The 17,478-nt window shown below is 38.7% G+C and overlaps 1 protein-coding gene across 1 annotated transcript in view; it reads left to right on the top strand.

The window, feature by feature from the left end:
* rims1b (regulating synaptic membrane exocytosis 1b) overlaps positions 1-17,478 on the top strand; it is a 64,980-nt gene that overhangs the window by 37,479 nt on the left and 10,023 nt on the right. The window contains exons 17-25 of the mRNA XM_053616188.1: positions 361-511; positions 1,410-1,523; positions 3,884-3,946; positions 5,556-5,633; positions 8,795-8,921; positions 10,092-10,360; positions 11,409-11,515; positions 11,757-11,875; positions 12,934-13,085. Of these exons, the coding sequence (XP_053472163.1) occupies positions 361-511; positions 1,410-1,523; positions 3,884-3,946; positions 5,556-5,633; positions 8,795-8,921; positions 10,092-10,360; positions 11,409-11,515; positions 11,757-11,875; positions 12,934-13,085 (1,180 nt within the window). The remainder of the gene's footprint in view (positions 1-360; positions 512-1,409; positions 1,524-3,883; positions 3,947-5,555; positions 5,634-8,794; positions 8,922-10,091; positions 10,361-11,408; positions 11,516-11,756; positions 11,876-12,933; positions 13,086-17,478) is intronic.

The raw sequence follows: 17,478 nt of genomic DNA, 5'->3' as shown, positions 1-17,478 counted from the left end.
GATTACGTTACTGATTACATTTTTTATGAAGTCATTTGTAACTGTAACGGAATACATTTTTAAAGTAACCCTCCCAGCCCTGCTTAGGGTTAAGGCAAGTGTCGGAATTGGACATCAGTTTTATTTGCCAAGTACAGTATCACAAGGAGGAATTAAGAGTGTAGGCCTTTTGCTTCTTTTTGGCATGTTGTAGAGTTCAGCAGTTGTGCTGGTAGTTCGGCACAATCCTCTCGCATGGTAGTTTTAGTTTGACCTTTTTAACTGATAACTGTATATTTATTCTCGTGGCATTAATGATGTCGATTTATGAACTGTGTGTATGTGCATGTGTGTGCATGTGTATGTTTGATATGCCAGCAGCAGAGAGGAACTCCAGAGAGAGGGAGAGGTGCAGCACTCTGACGGTTCCCGAGAGGCAGGCAGCCATTCAGCATCGGTCTCGCTCCGTCTCCCCACACAGAGAGGACCAGTGCAGAGGACGTTCACGCCACACGCATGTCCCCATGCAGAGGTGAACCTCTAACACACATGCACACACATCTAATTTATACCCAAATACGTAAGGGGCTGTACTTAGAATTGAGTTACGTATGCATTGTGAGGAGTTAATACAGAATTTTCATTACATGAGCACATATCACATTAATAGATACATTGGCGTTATGTTATTAATTTCACAACACAAAATGCAAATTTAAACTCTGATAGAATAGCCTACATACCACAAACACACACATTATGATTCCATGACTTTGTGGCGTCATTAAGTTTAAGTATGTTAATAATCGGTTCACAATAGGAAAAAAAATAGTAGAAGGTGCTGGAAAATATTTTAAAATAATCATTTTAATTATCTGAATGGGGGCGAATGGGGGAAGTTAGTAGTTAGCATGTTTGACTTGCGCGGTTTGCATGTTCTCCCTGTGCTTCGGGGGTTTCTTCGAAGTACTCTCGTTTCCTCTCCCTGTCCAAAAGCATGCGCTCTAGGCTGATTGGCATTTCCAAATTGTCTGTAGTGTGTGAATGTGTGTGTGAGTGTGCCCTGCGATGGGTTGGCACCCCATCCAGAGTGTCCCCCGCCTTGTGCCCCGAGATCCCTGGGATAAGATCCAGGCTCCCCGTGAACGTGTGTAGAATAAGCGGTATGGAAAATGGATGGATGGATGAATGAAATCCTCACTAAACCGACTTAATAATCCTAATCTGAATATGAGTAACTTTCCCTACATAAATAGTGACATAACTTTTGTACTAATGCAGTCACACTGATCTTCACACTGCTACAGGAATTGATTAGCTGAATACATAATGATGTATTAAAAGTAGGTAAACCACTAAACTCTGCAGGAAAAAAAACAAAAAAATAAGTCTTCTTTTCTCTCTCTTTTTCCTTCTCGCCCTCTTCTCAGGAGTTTGGATGAAATTCGCCAGAAACGGCATCATTCTCAGTCACCCACTCACTACTATAATCCACAGCAGGAACACCGATCTGGTGACTCAGACTATGACTACTCAGAGGACAGGTACTTTAAATACTTTTTTCTCTTTTTTTGCAACCACTTCATTACATCATAACACACATGTTGTCTGACTTTCCAATTTGGCACGAAACAAAAACTCCACAGAAAACACTATTATTGAAGCAGCAGCTGTATTCTGTGGAACAACACAGGAAGTTTGTTGCCGAAAGCTGATTTGCAAATTGTGCTCAAGACGCACAAGCGCATTTCAGTCTTTCTAACCAGAAACTGTAAATGTGGTTAAAATCTTATCAGGATACAATCCAGATACCAGACACATGAAAAACCAGCTAGTAGGAATGAAATCAATTACAAGGTTCTGTCTTCGTATTAGATTTCTGCTCTGGTGTGAGTGCTGCTCTAAAATCACAGAATCACAAAAATGCCCATATTTTCTTGGGGTGGGGGTTGGGGTTGAAGGGGTTGGGAGGGACATAGAACTACGATGATACAAAATACATGGAGATTTTTTTTGGGGATTATCAAATAGAAATTGCAAAAGAGTATTATATATTTCAATTATGTGTACATGCAAGCACTGATTCCATCAAACGTGGTTGAAAAAATTATATAAATAAATAACAATTACTGGTACATACAGTGGTGCTTGAAAGTTTGTGAACCCTTTAGTATTTTCTATATTTCTGCAAAGATATGATCTAAAACATCATCAGATTTCCTCAAGGTAGATAAAGAGAACCCAATTGAAGAAACAAGACAAAAATATTATACTTGGTCATTTACTTATTTAGGAAAATGGTACAATATTACATATCTGTGAGTGGAAAAAGTATGTGAACCTTTGTTTTTAGTACCTGGTGTGACCCTCTTATGCAGCAATAACTACAACTAAACGTTTTCAGTAGCTGTTGATCAGTCCTGCACATGGGCTTGGAGGAATTTTAGCCCATTCCTCAGTACAGAACGGCTTCAACTCTGGGATGTTGATGGGTTTCCTCACATGAACTGCTTGCTTCAGGTCCTTCCACAACATTTCTATTGGATTAAGGTCAGGACTTTGACTTGGCCATTCCAAAACATTCACTTTATTCTTCTTTAACCATTCTTTGGTAGAAAGACTTGTGTGTTTAGGGTCTTTGTCTTGCTGCATGACGCATTTTCACTTGAGATTCAGTTCATCCACAGATATCCTGACATTTTCCTCTAGAAATCACTGGTATAATTCAGAATTCATTGTTCCATCAGTGATTGCAAGTTGTCCTGGCCAAGATGCAGCAAAACAGGCCCAAACTATGATCCTACCACCACCATGCTTCACAGATGGGATGAGGTTCTTATGCTGGAATGCAGTGATTTCCTTTCTCCAAATATAATGCTTCTCATTTAAAAAAAAAAAAAAAAAAGTTCTATTTTAGTCTCATCCATCCACCAAGCATTTTTCCAATAGCCTTCTGGCTTGTCCACGTGATCTTTAGCAAACTGCAGAGGGGCAGCAATGTTCTTTTTGGAGAGCAGTGACTTTCTCCTTGCAACCCTGCCATGCACACCATTGTTCTTCAGTGTTCTCCTGATGGTGGAGTCATGAGCTCATTTATTTGTCTCATTGTTTAACTGGGTTCTCTTTGTCTACTTTTAGGACTTGTGTTAAAATCTGCCGATGTTTTAGGTCGTATTTATGTAGATATATAGAAAATTCTAAAGGGTTCATAAACTATCAAGCACTACTATATTTATGCATACTCAGGAAAAAAATATTATAAATGCATATACATCTGAAAAATATATTTTTTCCATTTCAGTCTTAGAACCACAGTGTCAGAAACTAGGTACAGTTTTCCAAAGTATAAACAGTGTGTCAAAGATACAGTAGTAGTTCTTAAGGGCCAATAACCCCAACTTCCTAACATGCTGGGGTATGCAAAGAAAAGAATTTCACTGTGCATATGTATATGTGACCAATAAAGACTCATTACTCATTACTCAATGATGTACCTTAAACAAGATTTAAAGGTACACGACACCCAGTACATCTACAGCATAAAGGTTCCAAGCATGTACCCTTGAGGTACACCATCCCACTGCCAAGCATTTAAATACAAAACAGTACAGGCTACAGGAGAAGTTATATAATATCAAGTTCTCCAAGATATACAGCATCCTTGATGAAGTATTGCTAGTGTACCACATAAGTCATATAAACATGTGTGTATGCTACCAAACCTGTTTCTGTGCTACTAATTGTACTAATATGACTAACACATCATTCGGCCACATCATACTATGGTTATACAATATTAATACGGTGTTATCTAAACATATGTCTGTCGTTTTTTTGTATTTCTGTTGACTGACTCTTACGTTTACCGTTTACATTATTTTGGTTTTGTGTCGTGAACGTCAAGTGAGGTCCTGGAGATGCACAGATCAATCCGGGGTGGGAGCGCTGAGTGCCTGCACACAAACAGGTAAAACTGAGAAAAGTGAGAGCTGATGGTAAAGTGCACTTCAGTTTCCAATATTTTGACTCAAATGCATTTCCAAGCACCCCTTGCTATGTCACTTTGCTTCTTCTAAAACGCACAACGTCTTCTTCAGTGATGTTCAAACCTCGAAACTAAACACACTAAATTGTGACAGTAATATTAATTATATTACTAATATTATCAATAATCTGAAATATCTCAAATCAGGGATCGACAAAACATAAGTTGATTAGCTAGCTCAAGAGGCAAGTGAAAGTGTTAACATGTTGCCCAGTCCCGTGTTTTATTTGCCTGGAAACCTGACTAAGCTAAGAAATGGTAGCTAGCGTAATGTAATAACACATGGCAAGCTAGTTAACTGCATTAGGAGATAAAAAGGATACATCAATCAATAAAAACAAATATATTAATTCCCATTTAGACATGACTCGGACAGTTAATTTACTTTTCCGAGAAAGTGTCTGATGTAGCATTTCAGGTTTGCACGTTGTTGACCAACTTTTAGCTATGAGTTGTGGTGTTTTCGCGTCACGTTGCATTTCAGATATTTTATTTGTGTCTGGCTAGCATCTTTATTTTTTCTTGACTCCTCACATTAAGTGTAACTGCGTATTGTGTAAGCACAAGAGGTATTTGGCTTTACACTGTGCTTTTTGGTTTTCACACACCTGCATGTTCCTTATTCTGAAAAGATTGTATAAGCTAATTAACCCTTTCTAGCAGTACACTAGCATTCCATTCCACTGGCAGAATTATTGCCACAGGTCTGTTATACGATTAGTCAGGACACTATTGGGTTTCTGTGTGTAGAGTATCATGACTGTTTTTAGCTGCTGGTGCACAGGGTGATGGGAAATTCACACCTCTCCACAATAACATTGTTATAGAGATAAAACAGACAAAAATAACGAAAGCTTTATTGATAGTAAAACACTGTAAACAACTGCCACAATAAAATGTATAATATTATAAACCTTATTATGCTAGGTTAAAAAAAAAGAGAAATACTTATGAAAAACTGCAAATTCTTAAAGCCCTAAGTGTCTACTTTCATATGAGCCATTAACCACTACTGTGGTTGACACTAAAAGCCGATATATGCAGTGCAGCACGAGGTGAGAATCTGAACGAGCAGTGTGTACTACAGTTACAGCATTAAGGTCCATTAAAGAACCGAGAAACATATTTTGTTTAAATATACATACCAAATAAAAATTTACTTGACGAAAATCAATAGGGTTTTTTTTTTCTAGAGAAAAAAAAAACCCACTGGTGAATGTATGAATGCTGAGCCTTCTTGTCTACCAGGTAACTACGCACAATAAAACTAATAGCCTGGATTCTAGGTCTCATTGTCCCAGGCGCCTGGGCTACTGATTTGTCCACCCTGATTAAGTATAAATCTGCTGAAAATCACAACAAAGCATAACCCAGGTTAAAGCAGTACATCATTTAATTGAGTACACTAACTATACATGCACTCAGAGTTTTCTTTTCTATGCATGTCTAACTTGCATGTTTTCGTTTCTTGTTCACTAACACACTTTTTTCTTTACCCTTCTCACTGCATCTTGTGCATTAACTTCGGTAGGAACTTAGCTAGACACTGTAATACTTTGCCCCCAAAGATGCCTTTGTTAGTGAATGGCATTCACAAAGACATATACAGGTAAGATCTGACTCTGTACTAGACTGTGTTATTAAGAATGATACCCTCATGTGTTGCCCCTTGTGATACGCAGTACAATACCCGTGTTTCTAGTTCTTTTAAACAATTTGTATGGTTTCTTGACCTGTTGTTTGGTTTAGCACTTGGTTAAATAACATAACCAAGCTCTCTTCACCATTAGCCCACAAGGAAAAACAAAACTCCTCTGCTTATGAGCTGTTGTGTTTCTTATAATCTTTAAGCATTTAAGTTTGTTATTTTTTGTTTTGGCTTTCTTGCACGCTTTTCTGTTTATTTCTTTATTCCCATGCGAAGCTCCACCCTTCCTGCATGTCTAAAGAGCAAATCAACACGGCGACTAGAAGGGGGCGGGGTCTCACCTCGAAGCCCCGCCCCACAGCGTGTGCTCAGATTTACCGATGAGGTCGGCATTAGGTAAGCGCCCTCAAAATATTTAGGCTTGGAAACAAATGTGAAGTAGCACGTTTCTCCGTTTCTCTATTTCAGCATACATACATACAATGTACAGTATATATATATATATGGCTGACATCTAGAGTTGTTTTAGAGTTGGATGTTCTGTGACATCCAGTTTTTGAATCTCACAGAAGATCACCTGCACTTGCTCCCTTTGACACTCTGAGCATTTTCAGAAGCCACTCCAGCGTAAAACTTTGCCATGCCCACTCATTTTTACAAATACTCTAACCTTGCCTACCCACTCGAACAGATACCCTGGCCACTCCCAGCCACCACAGCAGAAAGTATATGCCACATCCACACACTCCCACAGAAAGGGGCCACACCCAACAATACCCACATAAATTCTGACACCATGCCCACAAACTCCCACAGGCACTCTGACCACGCCCACCCTCTCCCACAGAAATTTCGTCTGTTTCTCAAATCTAAGAACGCAAAGAACGAACTTGCATTCTCATGAAGACCGGTCTTGCCAGGCTACCTTGAAAGATCGAACTCGGAAGGACAGGAGGACATAGAATGCGTATTTGCAAGAATTGAGATGTGACGTGAGCTTCCTGTTGCGCAATGGACCGTCCCAGCACATTTCTAGTAGTGGGACAGGGTCCTCATCTCTTCAGTGCTCACTAAGTAATATGTTTCAGCTGGTGAATAGATTTACTGTTAACTGGCTGATTAACCAAAGTCAATTAAGCATGTTTTAATGTAGTAATCTCTCTGTTTGCAACTGCGACCTCACGTTAACTAAAAACTAAGCTAACGATTTACCGTTACCTCAGGGTGGAAGCTAGCGTAGTTTAATTCAAATAGTTCTGAGGGATAAATTCGACTTTTCAACAACCTCATATATATATATCGGTCTAAATCGTATATCAAAATCATTCATTTTAGATGCATATTTTGATTTATTTAGATTATTCACGTTAAAAAGATGTTAATAAAGCTACAGGTATGGGTCAGGCTTCCATCATCTGCTACTGTTTTGCCGTAATGACTTCTGGGATCTCAAGCGGGTTCGGTTCGCTCACGTCTGCATCCGATGCGTCCTTTATCGAGAACACATCCGGGTAATTTCATGCATCCCTGATACTCGCGTTCTTGAGTATTTGAATTGAACCTCGGCGGTAGACAAGGACGCAAGAACGCATATTGAGAAACGGCCTTACTCTCAGACCAATTCTGACCACACCCACCCACTAACACAGGAACTTGGACCACGGCCACCTGCTCTTTAAATATTTTAGTTACTTTTTTCTTTCTTTTGTGTTTTCCATTCTTTGCTTTTTGTAATACTTTGCTTATTAAAAAAAGAAAATAATTCTGTATTTTAATTCATTGTAATTTGGACTGTTTTATTACTCTATTCTATATTTTCTATTTTTTACTCTGGTTTTATTTTTACTTGTTACTTTATTACTTCTGACCACACCCTCTTACTCCCACAGGAGCTCTGACCGTGCCTGTCCACTACTGACCATCCCTGAATATTATCTAATGGTCCGAGATCCCATAATTTAAACTGCTAACGATAGACTACTCACTGAAAATGCTGATTCATTCAAGAACACTTTTTCAATTATAGCTGTTTCTTAGTTCCCAGTGTGTCTATATGATATTCGTAACCGGAATCTAAATATTGAACATTGCCACTAATTAAGAAAAAGACATACGATAATATTTATTAATACTTTGGTCAAGGTTGTATAGCAGTAGAGCTGGTCTGTTGTAAATCCATAGAATGTTAGTGGCATTTTAGACCTCCCATTAGACCTAATTGCTGAAGCTCCACAAATTTATCCTCAGTGCTGATCCACCTAAGGGTATTTGGAGCATGTTCTTTGTACTTGGATTCAGATTGTTCTTGTAGAACTTTAATCTGCATGGTTTATTAACAGTGTCAAGTTTCAGGGTAGTACAGCGTAATGATCATCTGGCTGAAAATGAAAAAGACTTAAGAGAGGAAAATAGAACCAGGGCTGGATGCCAGGTGTGTGTCGATATCCTGCACATTCAGACCCAGTTTGTGCCCCGGCCAGCTGGCCAAAGAAAAAAGGCACTGTCCCAAATCACTAATGAGCCGTTTTGGCAGCTAGAGGCAGAAGCTCTCCAGACTGAGCGACGGACTCAGCTCATAAAGTTCCCACAATGCACCATTCCCATTTAAACATGCAACACACACATAAGGGTTTAGTAATAAATGTTCCTGATGTTTGTTTTCTTTCTTTCTTTCTTCCTTTCTTTTAATATTTTGTTGTTTTTGTATTTTTACAATATTACTTCATTCATGTTCTATTTTACTTTATTCTTTATCTTCTATTTTTTCATTTTTTTTTTAAATATTTTGTTTTCTTTTCCTTATATTTTCACTCTTTGCTTTTTTTAATTTTTTCATTACTAATTTATTATTTTTTCTTTAAATATTCTATTTCACTTTATTCTTTCTTTTCTGGTTTCATTTTTTTTGTCATTTTGTTATATTTGCTTCTTTGTTTCTTTTTTTCCTTCTTTCCTTTCCTTCTTCCTTCTTTCTTTCTTTCTAAATGTTTTTCATTCTTTGTTTTTTTAAATTATTATTTCTTCTTTAAATGTTCTATTTTTTGTCATTCTTTTCCCCCATTTTTTTTTAATTTTAATTCTTTTTTTTCCTTCCTTCTTTCCTTCCTTCCTTCCTCCCACAGTGATCTTCAGCCGTCATTGGACAGAGTGCGAAGTGCCAGTACGACCTGTTTGAGGCCTGAGAGCAGTTTCCGCTCCCCTGACAGGTACAGAGAAATAAAAGGAAAAGAAGAAAAAATGAAAGATACTCAAAAATGATAGAAGTGATCACTCGCACACACTCACACACACACTACTGCTACAGAGTGTTCCAGATGTAATAGTGTCATTACTGAAAAAATTGCCATTCCATAAATTGCCATAAATAGTATTAATTGATTTCTGTCTTGAAAAAAATCTTTACTGTGAGCAGATTTTACAAAATGGAAAACAACTATAAGATGAGCTGCATTTCACTTATTTTCTGTTTGAACATTATGTTCTGCATCTTGCTAATATAAATTTTTACCTGCGCTAATGTGATTTTATTATTTATTTCACATTCACCACCTTATTATTTCTGGAACAGCCTGTACATTCACTTCTCTCAGCACTATTTAAACCCTTTTGTATACGGTGTGCAGATCCATGCTAATTTGAAAATACTGTAATAACAGCCGAGACACTGTCCTCAGGCCAAAAATGAGAGACACCCATCCTGTCATGGAGCTCCGTTTTATCTCCATTTTGTCTTTCCATTCAGCTGCTTGCTCATACCTCATCTTTTCTTTTGTCTTTTACTCATTTATCGCCTGCCGTGCTCAGCCTTTCGGGCAGTTTGGACAGGCCCGTGTGTGCAAAAACAAACAAGAAATCTATTGACAACGACAGGTGAGATTTTCTCGAGCATCATATTCGCTTTTTTTTTTTCACTTTTCTGTCCCTTCACACCTCCCTTTTTTTCCACTTTCATAGATTAGGGGCGTGGCAGTATAACATGATGACGAAATCCCAAAATGGTTGCACTGCTAATGTAGACTCATTTTTAAAGCACAACCGTGGAAAATAACACAATTAACAGTCTTGGTGCACTAGAGCGATCTCCTTAAAAGTCTAAAAAAAAATAATAATAATAAAAAATTTTATAATAATAAAACATTTTAATTGCTGTTATCTTAAATGAATAATTTAATTGCGCTGCCTCTGACATTTTGACCTTGTAAGTAGATATTTTGACACCAAAAATTGCGATAATGTATTTTTCATAGCATTTATTTGTTTTATATCTTTTATTTTTATCTCACTATATAAATATAGAGTACAATAATATCCAGTACAACGGAGAAGTGGGTGAAGATTCAAATAAATATCTAATAGTAGTGAACTAATATATTTCAAATTTCTTAATGTAATAATATGGGTTCCACTCAGGTTTATTGACTGCCAGTCTGTGAAATAGTACTTGACATAGTACATACACTCTGGGTGCAAAAACTGAGGTGGCTTAATGTTTTGTACCAACAGCATCTCATTAGTCTTGCTTGCTTTTTTTGCTCTCTCACATGTTTTTATTTTCTGGGTTTCTTTTCTCGGTACTTCATCCTTTCTGTCATTCCTGCATTCAGGATCCAGCCCACCTCCATCCTGCGGGGCAGCAGGTGGAGGAGAGATGGCCCAATCCAGTCCTTTGGGCACTCCAGCCAGGACAGGTGCATTCTGGTTAATCCCAAATCCAAAACCTACCTTTTAAACTCTCTTTCTCAATCCGGCTCTGTTGGCTTATTTTTTTTTACAAAGTTCAGTTTTGGTGCAGTGTGCAACAAAGTTTGGGTGTTTTAACTAAATAATTCCCACTGTTTATGTAGTGCAAACCTAAACTTTGTCCCAACATGGGGTGGCATGTGAAGAAGTTTGGGTTTTTACTAAATAAACAGTGGGAATTATCCAAAAAGCCGGAAACCCTTCTTATGAACGTATCTGAGAGCTGGTACGTGCAAGAGTTTCCTGTTTACTATTTACTATTTAGTAAAAACCCAAACTTTATTACAAGTGTGAAAGGAGAATGGTGCTGAAGTTTTGATGAAGCATGTCCAAATTCAGAACAAGTCATCTTATGACTTTTTCCAAGCCCACGTTTATTCAAACTCAGGCACAATTCCCATGAGATCAGGTTTAGTTTGATGGTAATGGTGTATTTGGTTCTAAAACAGGTCCTTTCATCTTCCACCACATTTCTTGTATTTCCTGTTTCTGTCTTAATCTCTGTATTTGAGTTTTGATCCATCTGCATTTATGTAAATTTTAAATCTGCGCATTGGAAAGCATGAACGTAAATCAACAGGAATTCATGAAAGAAAAACTAGGATGAAATTTGCAAATAAAACTTGAACTCTTGGCTTATAGACAACACAACACAGTGTGATGGAGATATGATGGGGTAGTGGTAGCTCAGTGGTTAAGGCATTGGGCTGCTGGTCAGAAGGTCGGGTGTTCTCCCAACACCACCAAGCAGCCACTGCTGGGTCCTCGAGCAAAATCCTTAATCTTCAATTGCTCAGTTTTATCCTGTCTCAATTGTAAGTTACTTTGGAAAGCCAAATGAGGGAAATGTAAATATATGTTTGAACTAAACACTGACATAGCCAGAGCCATGTGTTCCAGTGACTCCATTTTATGTATGGAAATGTAGCATCAATCTCTCTCTCTCTCTCTCTCTCTCTCTCTCTCTCTCTCTCTCTCTCTCTCTCTCTCTCCCAGAGTACATCTGCATGGTGGACGTAACTCCCCTACAGAGTCTCCCTTGTCAGTGCGCAGGGGAAGACAGCTCCCACAACTTCCTGCTAAGAGCAGCAGTATAGAGCAAGGTATCTATCTATCTATCTATACATCTATCTATACATCTGTATATATTTTCATATTTTCATATATTATCTATCTATCTATCTATACATCTATCTATACATCCATATATGTTTTCATATATTATCTATCTATACATCTATATATATTTTTATATATTATCTATCTATCTATACATCTATACATCTATATATCTTTTCATATATTAGCTTTATATCTGTCTGTCTGTCTATCTATTATTTTCAGCTTTGGCAGTAGAAGAGCGAGCTCGGCAGTTGAGTCAGGTGCGGGTTCCATCATATCGGCCCGGCTCGTCTGCCAGCTCAGGCCATGAACAAGACATGGATCTGAAGAACAAGAGAGATGTGAGTCAGTCTTACACACACACACACATATACACACACACACACAACTTTACAATAATAGAAGAGTCCAACAGAACACTTAGAGTACTTTACACCTCTACATCTCTAAAGAAACAGCAAGGTTCTTTACAGATTAGCGACAACGAGGTAATGCCGGGGAAATATGGCTACCAGTTGTGATTAAAATGTGTGTAATATGTGTTGATATGGTGAAATTTTCTTTAACAGTGTCAGCGCTTTGTAACAGTCAGAAGTAAAGCTGTAACTTTAAGTTTTCATCCAGAGGAAAGTTTCTCTGTAACATGACAAGCTGTGCTTTTTGACTTACTATGAAGAGACCGGTGCTGCTGTAACTTAAGTGATAACAGGAACTTGTTTCACTGACGTTCTGCAACATTAAATGTAACTATAAATGGATAAAAGTATGAATGTGTCATACTTTAATTCACAACAATGAATCTGTTGTCCTAATCAAATTTGAGGTGGTAAAAATAACATTGTTGATTAGGTTCCTATAACAGCACACCCCATCGTGTTTTATTCTTTACATAACAAAAAAAAAATCGATTAAAAAATCGATTAACAAGTGCTATTTCAAATGCTTGCTATAATATCTTTGTATATTACCCTGCTGTTACCCATTTATTACTGATCTGTAATGTAAATTATTACTAAAAACATTTCAACCAAAATGAATGATTATATAAAGTTACACTGGTGAAGGTAGAATAGTTACTATGTATTTAAAACAAATCACATTGGGCTTTTTTTTTCATTCAAAGCCCAGGAAATAAATATTGCCTATACTGGAAATAAACTTATATAATGTATGATATCTGGAATATTTTCTAATCACATCTAAATTAAGAGCCACAAACACATTGATTTCTTGGGTGGACGTTATCTTTGAGATTCATATACTACAAATGTTCAAAATCCACCCATTATAGGTATGTCAGTTCTTGCATACATTTCATATAGTAGCATTATGTTACGCTTGAATTGTACATGACGTTTTGAGCAGGCTGATGTTGTTGTTGTTGTTTGTAAATGTGTAGATGTACAAGAGGAGCTGTGATAACATGTCGGCGAGGTCATCGGACAGTGACGTAAGCGATGTGTCAGCTATCTCGCGAGCCAGCAGTGCCTCTCGTCTCAGCAGCGCAAGCTACATGTCTGTCCAATCAGAGAGGCCACACGGACGGATCAGGTTGGAGAAACTTTGCACGAATATGTCATACACCTGTGTATACAAAAACATGCACATGTATAACAGTGAATCAGACACATATGCATATGATGAGGACACATTCAGCTTTTATTCTGTCTTCTTCTTTCATGTCAATAATCTCAGGCTGAGATTGTCAAGCTCTAACATAATTTTTTTTTTAAATGTCTGCAGCTATAATCATAACATCCAATGTACAAGCATTTCAAATTTCCTCAAACAGTGGTGTATTCTCTTTGGTTTCGTCTCATTCTTTGTTTTTTTTTGCATGGCTTTGCATGCGTGTCTCCATTATGCATGCTGCTGTCTGTCTCTCGTCTTCTTCTTTTTTCCCCGCATCCTCACACTTCGCTACACCGTCGGGGTTCAAAGGTCAAAATCACTGGAGAATTGCAAAGGAGAGGACAAAAGGGAGAGGAGGATCTCATGGGGGGTGAGCGGGACGGGGCAGAGGAGGAGCCTGGGAAAGAGGCGTTTCTCAGAGGAACTGAAACGCCGGCGCCACACTGTGGCCGGAGATGTCAGGTAACTGCGAGATGGACAGGACCTGCTCTCCACTGGAATTAGAGAAAACTGATCTGTGATCTGTGATCAGTTGTCAAAACTTACTCTTCACAGTTATTTACAGTTGCAATCAAAATTATTAAACCCGCATTGCAAATCAGGATTATTGTCAAAATGTACAGACTTTCATCTGTTTGCAATGGACAAATCAAACAAAAGCCATTGACATAGTTCAACACAACGAATGCTTCAAGTGGTTCCCCTTGAAACTGAAAATGCAACTTATAATGATTTCTCCAGCTTCAAATTATTCAACCCCTTCATGGCAAGTATCTTTAGTACTTAGTAGCGCACCCTTTTGCTGTTATGACCTGCTGCAAATGAGATGCCTAGCTTCTGGCAGCGTTCCTGAGGACTCTTAGCCCATTCCTCATGAGCAATGGCCTCCAGTTCAGTAATATTCTTGGGTTTGCGTGCTGCAACCGCTTTCTTCAAATCCCACCAGAGATTTTCTATGGGGTTCAAGTCAGGTGACTGAGATGACCCTGTAGAATCTTCCAGGACTTCTTCTGCATCCAAGCCTTGGTGGAATTTGAGGTATGCTTGGGATCATTGTCCTGTTAGAAGGTCCAATGACGCCAAAGCTTCAGCTTCCTTACAGAAGGCATGAAGTTTTCTCCTAGGATTTCCTGATACTTCAATGAACCTATCTTGCCTTCCACATACTGCAGGTTTCCAATGCCAGAGGATGCAAAGCAGCCCCAGAGCATCACCGAGCCACCACCATGCTTGACTGTGGACAGAGTGTTCTTTCTTCATTCTTCATTCTCCAGACATACCGCTGATCCATCATGCCGAAAAGTTCCAGTTTTGTTTCACCGCTCCACAGAACAGAATCCCAAAACTTCTGTGGCTTATCCATATGATTTTGAGCGACTTTTCTTGTGCTTTTGGATCAGTAGAGCGTGTACGTCTTGGAGTTCTGGCATGGAAACCTTCTGCGTTTAGTACGCGCTGTACTGTGCTCACTGTGATAATTCAGTGCCTGATACCACCAAGTCTTGCTGCAGGTATTTTGCAGTCACTCAAGGGTTTTTCACAACCTGCCTTCTCAGAAATCTGATTGCAGCCACTGATAGCTTCCTTTTTCTGCTCCGTCCGGGTATTTCATGAATTTTCTGCCCCTAGCCAGTTCAGGTATTTCATGTGTTCCAGCTCAAGCACACCTGGTGCAACTAATGAAGACCTTGATTAATTGTATCAGATGTGCTTGAGACAACACCTGTTATGCATATTTGTGCTGTTGTGAGGGATTCTATTCAGGGGATTGAATCATTTTGAGACTGGTTGCATTTTCTGCTGAATTTGGGGAAACCACTTGAAGCATTCGTTGTGTTGAACTATTTCAATTGCTTTTGTTCAATTTGTCCATTGCAAACAGCTGAAAGTCTGTAAATTTTGACAATAAACCTGATTTGCAATGGGGGTGGAATAATTTTGATTGCAACTGTATAGCTCTATATAACTCTCAACTGGAATCAGATTATAACAATCGGATATATTATTATTAATGAATAAAAATAACATTTAGTGTAAAAATCTTAGACGTTCAGGAAGTACAATTATTACAACAGTTATTCATATGAACATCACCAAGATAAGGCTGATCTCAGACCATGTGATTATCTGAACCAGTGCTGAAAGAGTGTGTAAACAAGAAGAACAAACAAAATTCCACACTTTATATCTCCCAATGATGATGAGAGACTCCAGAGAGTGTCACTGTATTATGTAGTCCAGACAAGCGTGTAGTCCGTACAGCCCCGCTGCTCTGGAAGCCAACTGGAGCGTTATGAGATTCTGCAGCTGGAGGCTTCTGACACACTTTTGGAAATAGAAAAAAAAAAAGGTTTCACAGACAAATGAAAGAGTTTTGCTTGAAATTGCGTCCTCCGGCCAGACAATCCACATCTTGACACAGATGAATGTGTTGTGTTTTGTTCTTTTTTTATACTTAAGTCATTAGTTAATCTGTTTTGCGTCAAATATATATGCATAATATAGTGAGCTGTCCTCTCTGAATGCAGAATATTCAGGTTGTGTTTACTTCCAGAAAATCTAACAATTGCTGTACACAACTTGGCCCATGTGCTAGCAATATTTACTTCATTTCTCCTTTTCTCTCTAGTGACATTATCTAACCCCAGATTAATTCACTCATAACCTACTTGTTCCTACTAAAATCACACATCAGATACTATTGTGGAGGCAATGTGCTTGGTTTCTCATGCTTTTCCTTTCTACACAGATATAGAAATGATCCACTTTTTACCCACACTCCCACGTTCCTCAGACCCACCATGAAGCTGTTGTTTTGCATGTGCTTAGTTCATTCTGTGCATGTGTTTTTCTGTGTGTATCTTGTCTCGTGTTTGTGTGTACGCCGTGTCTGATGTGTCTTTTAGAGCCTTCCTTGCATGCCTCCAGTCCTACATCCGATGCTTGGCTGCCGCACCATCACGTGATCCCCTTCCACCAAGCACCCTAACAGCCCGTCCTTCTCTTACCCCTCTTCACTCCGGAGAGGAGAAGCCCACTACCTCCCTCCCGCTCCCTACACCAAGTGCACTCCTCTGTATGAGAGTTACTGGGGCTGAGCAGGGTGAAGCGAGAGTACTGGGGCAATCCTGCAGCACTGTGACTTCCTCCGAGCCCGCTGACACAGGCCGGCTCCTCCGTAGACACAGGGGGCACAAGATCGCTCTGCTACACTGCTGTGTTAATAGTGAATGATAATGCTAATGAATATTAATGATTGGCAGACCATATATTCATAAACCATTAATGTGCCTGATCGAGAGAACACTGTCCCACTTTTATGTGTGTTAATCAACTATCATTTTATAAAAACACAACATCTACATGAAACAAACACGGGACAAAAGTTGTCATAAGGTTGTTTGTTGTTCATAGTTCTGCATAACAGCTACATAAACACCCTTTCTGACAACTGACATAAACCTATATAAACATTTTATACAAGCTTATTCCAATAGGTGCCAGCTGTCATAAGGACTGATTTGGTCCATTTGGTTTCAGTGTCAAGTTGACATAACACCATATACATAATACAGCAAGGTGACGTAGATTTTTGTTGATATAAGGTGGTGTTATAACACTTTCTGGGGTGACATTCATTAGGGTGTATTGACAGTTTGACTAAGTTATAACACCTATTGGGCGGACCGACATTGGGACATCATGACAGTTAACTGTGTTATATCACCTTCTCTGCGGACCGACATTAGGACATCATGACAGTTGACTGTGTTATATAACTTTCTCTCCATCGCAACATAATGACATCATGACAGTTGACTGTGTTATATAACTTTCTCTCCATCGCAACATAATGACATCATGTCAGTTGACTGTTATATCACCTTCTGGGCTGACTTACATTAGGGTGTCATGACATCATGACAGTTCACTGTGTAATATCGCCTTCTCTCGGACCGACATTAGGACATCATGACAGTTGACTGTGTTATAACACCTTCTGGGCGGACCGACATTGGGACATGATGACATCATGACAGTTAACTGTGTTATATCACCTTCTCTGCGGACTGACATTAGGGTGCCATGGCAGTTTAATCTGTAGCTCAGCGTGTTTCTGGTCAAACATCAAACTCAGAGAAAACATTCATAACTTTTTCATAGTGGTGTCATGACATTGTTATAAGATTTTCTAAAAAATAAAAGACGCACAGAAAATATAAACATCTTTGTCATTAGGGTGTCTTGAATTTCCACAGATATTGTGAAACTATTCTAAATATTTAAATGAAATTTACTTAACCTCAAGAGC

The sequence above is a fragment of the Ictalurus furcatus genome, chromosome 26 (genome assembly GCF_023375685.1).
Source record: "Ictalurus furcatus strain D&B chromosome 26, Billie_1.0, whole genome shotgun sequence".
In the NCBI taxonomy this organism is placed as follows: domain Eukaryota; kingdom Metazoa; phylum Chordata; class Actinopteri; order Siluriformes; family Ictaluridae; genus Ictalurus; species Ictalurus furcatus.
The sequence above is the reverse complement of the archived record's forward strand: the minus strand, read 5'-3'. Positions and strand labels throughout refer to the sequence as shown.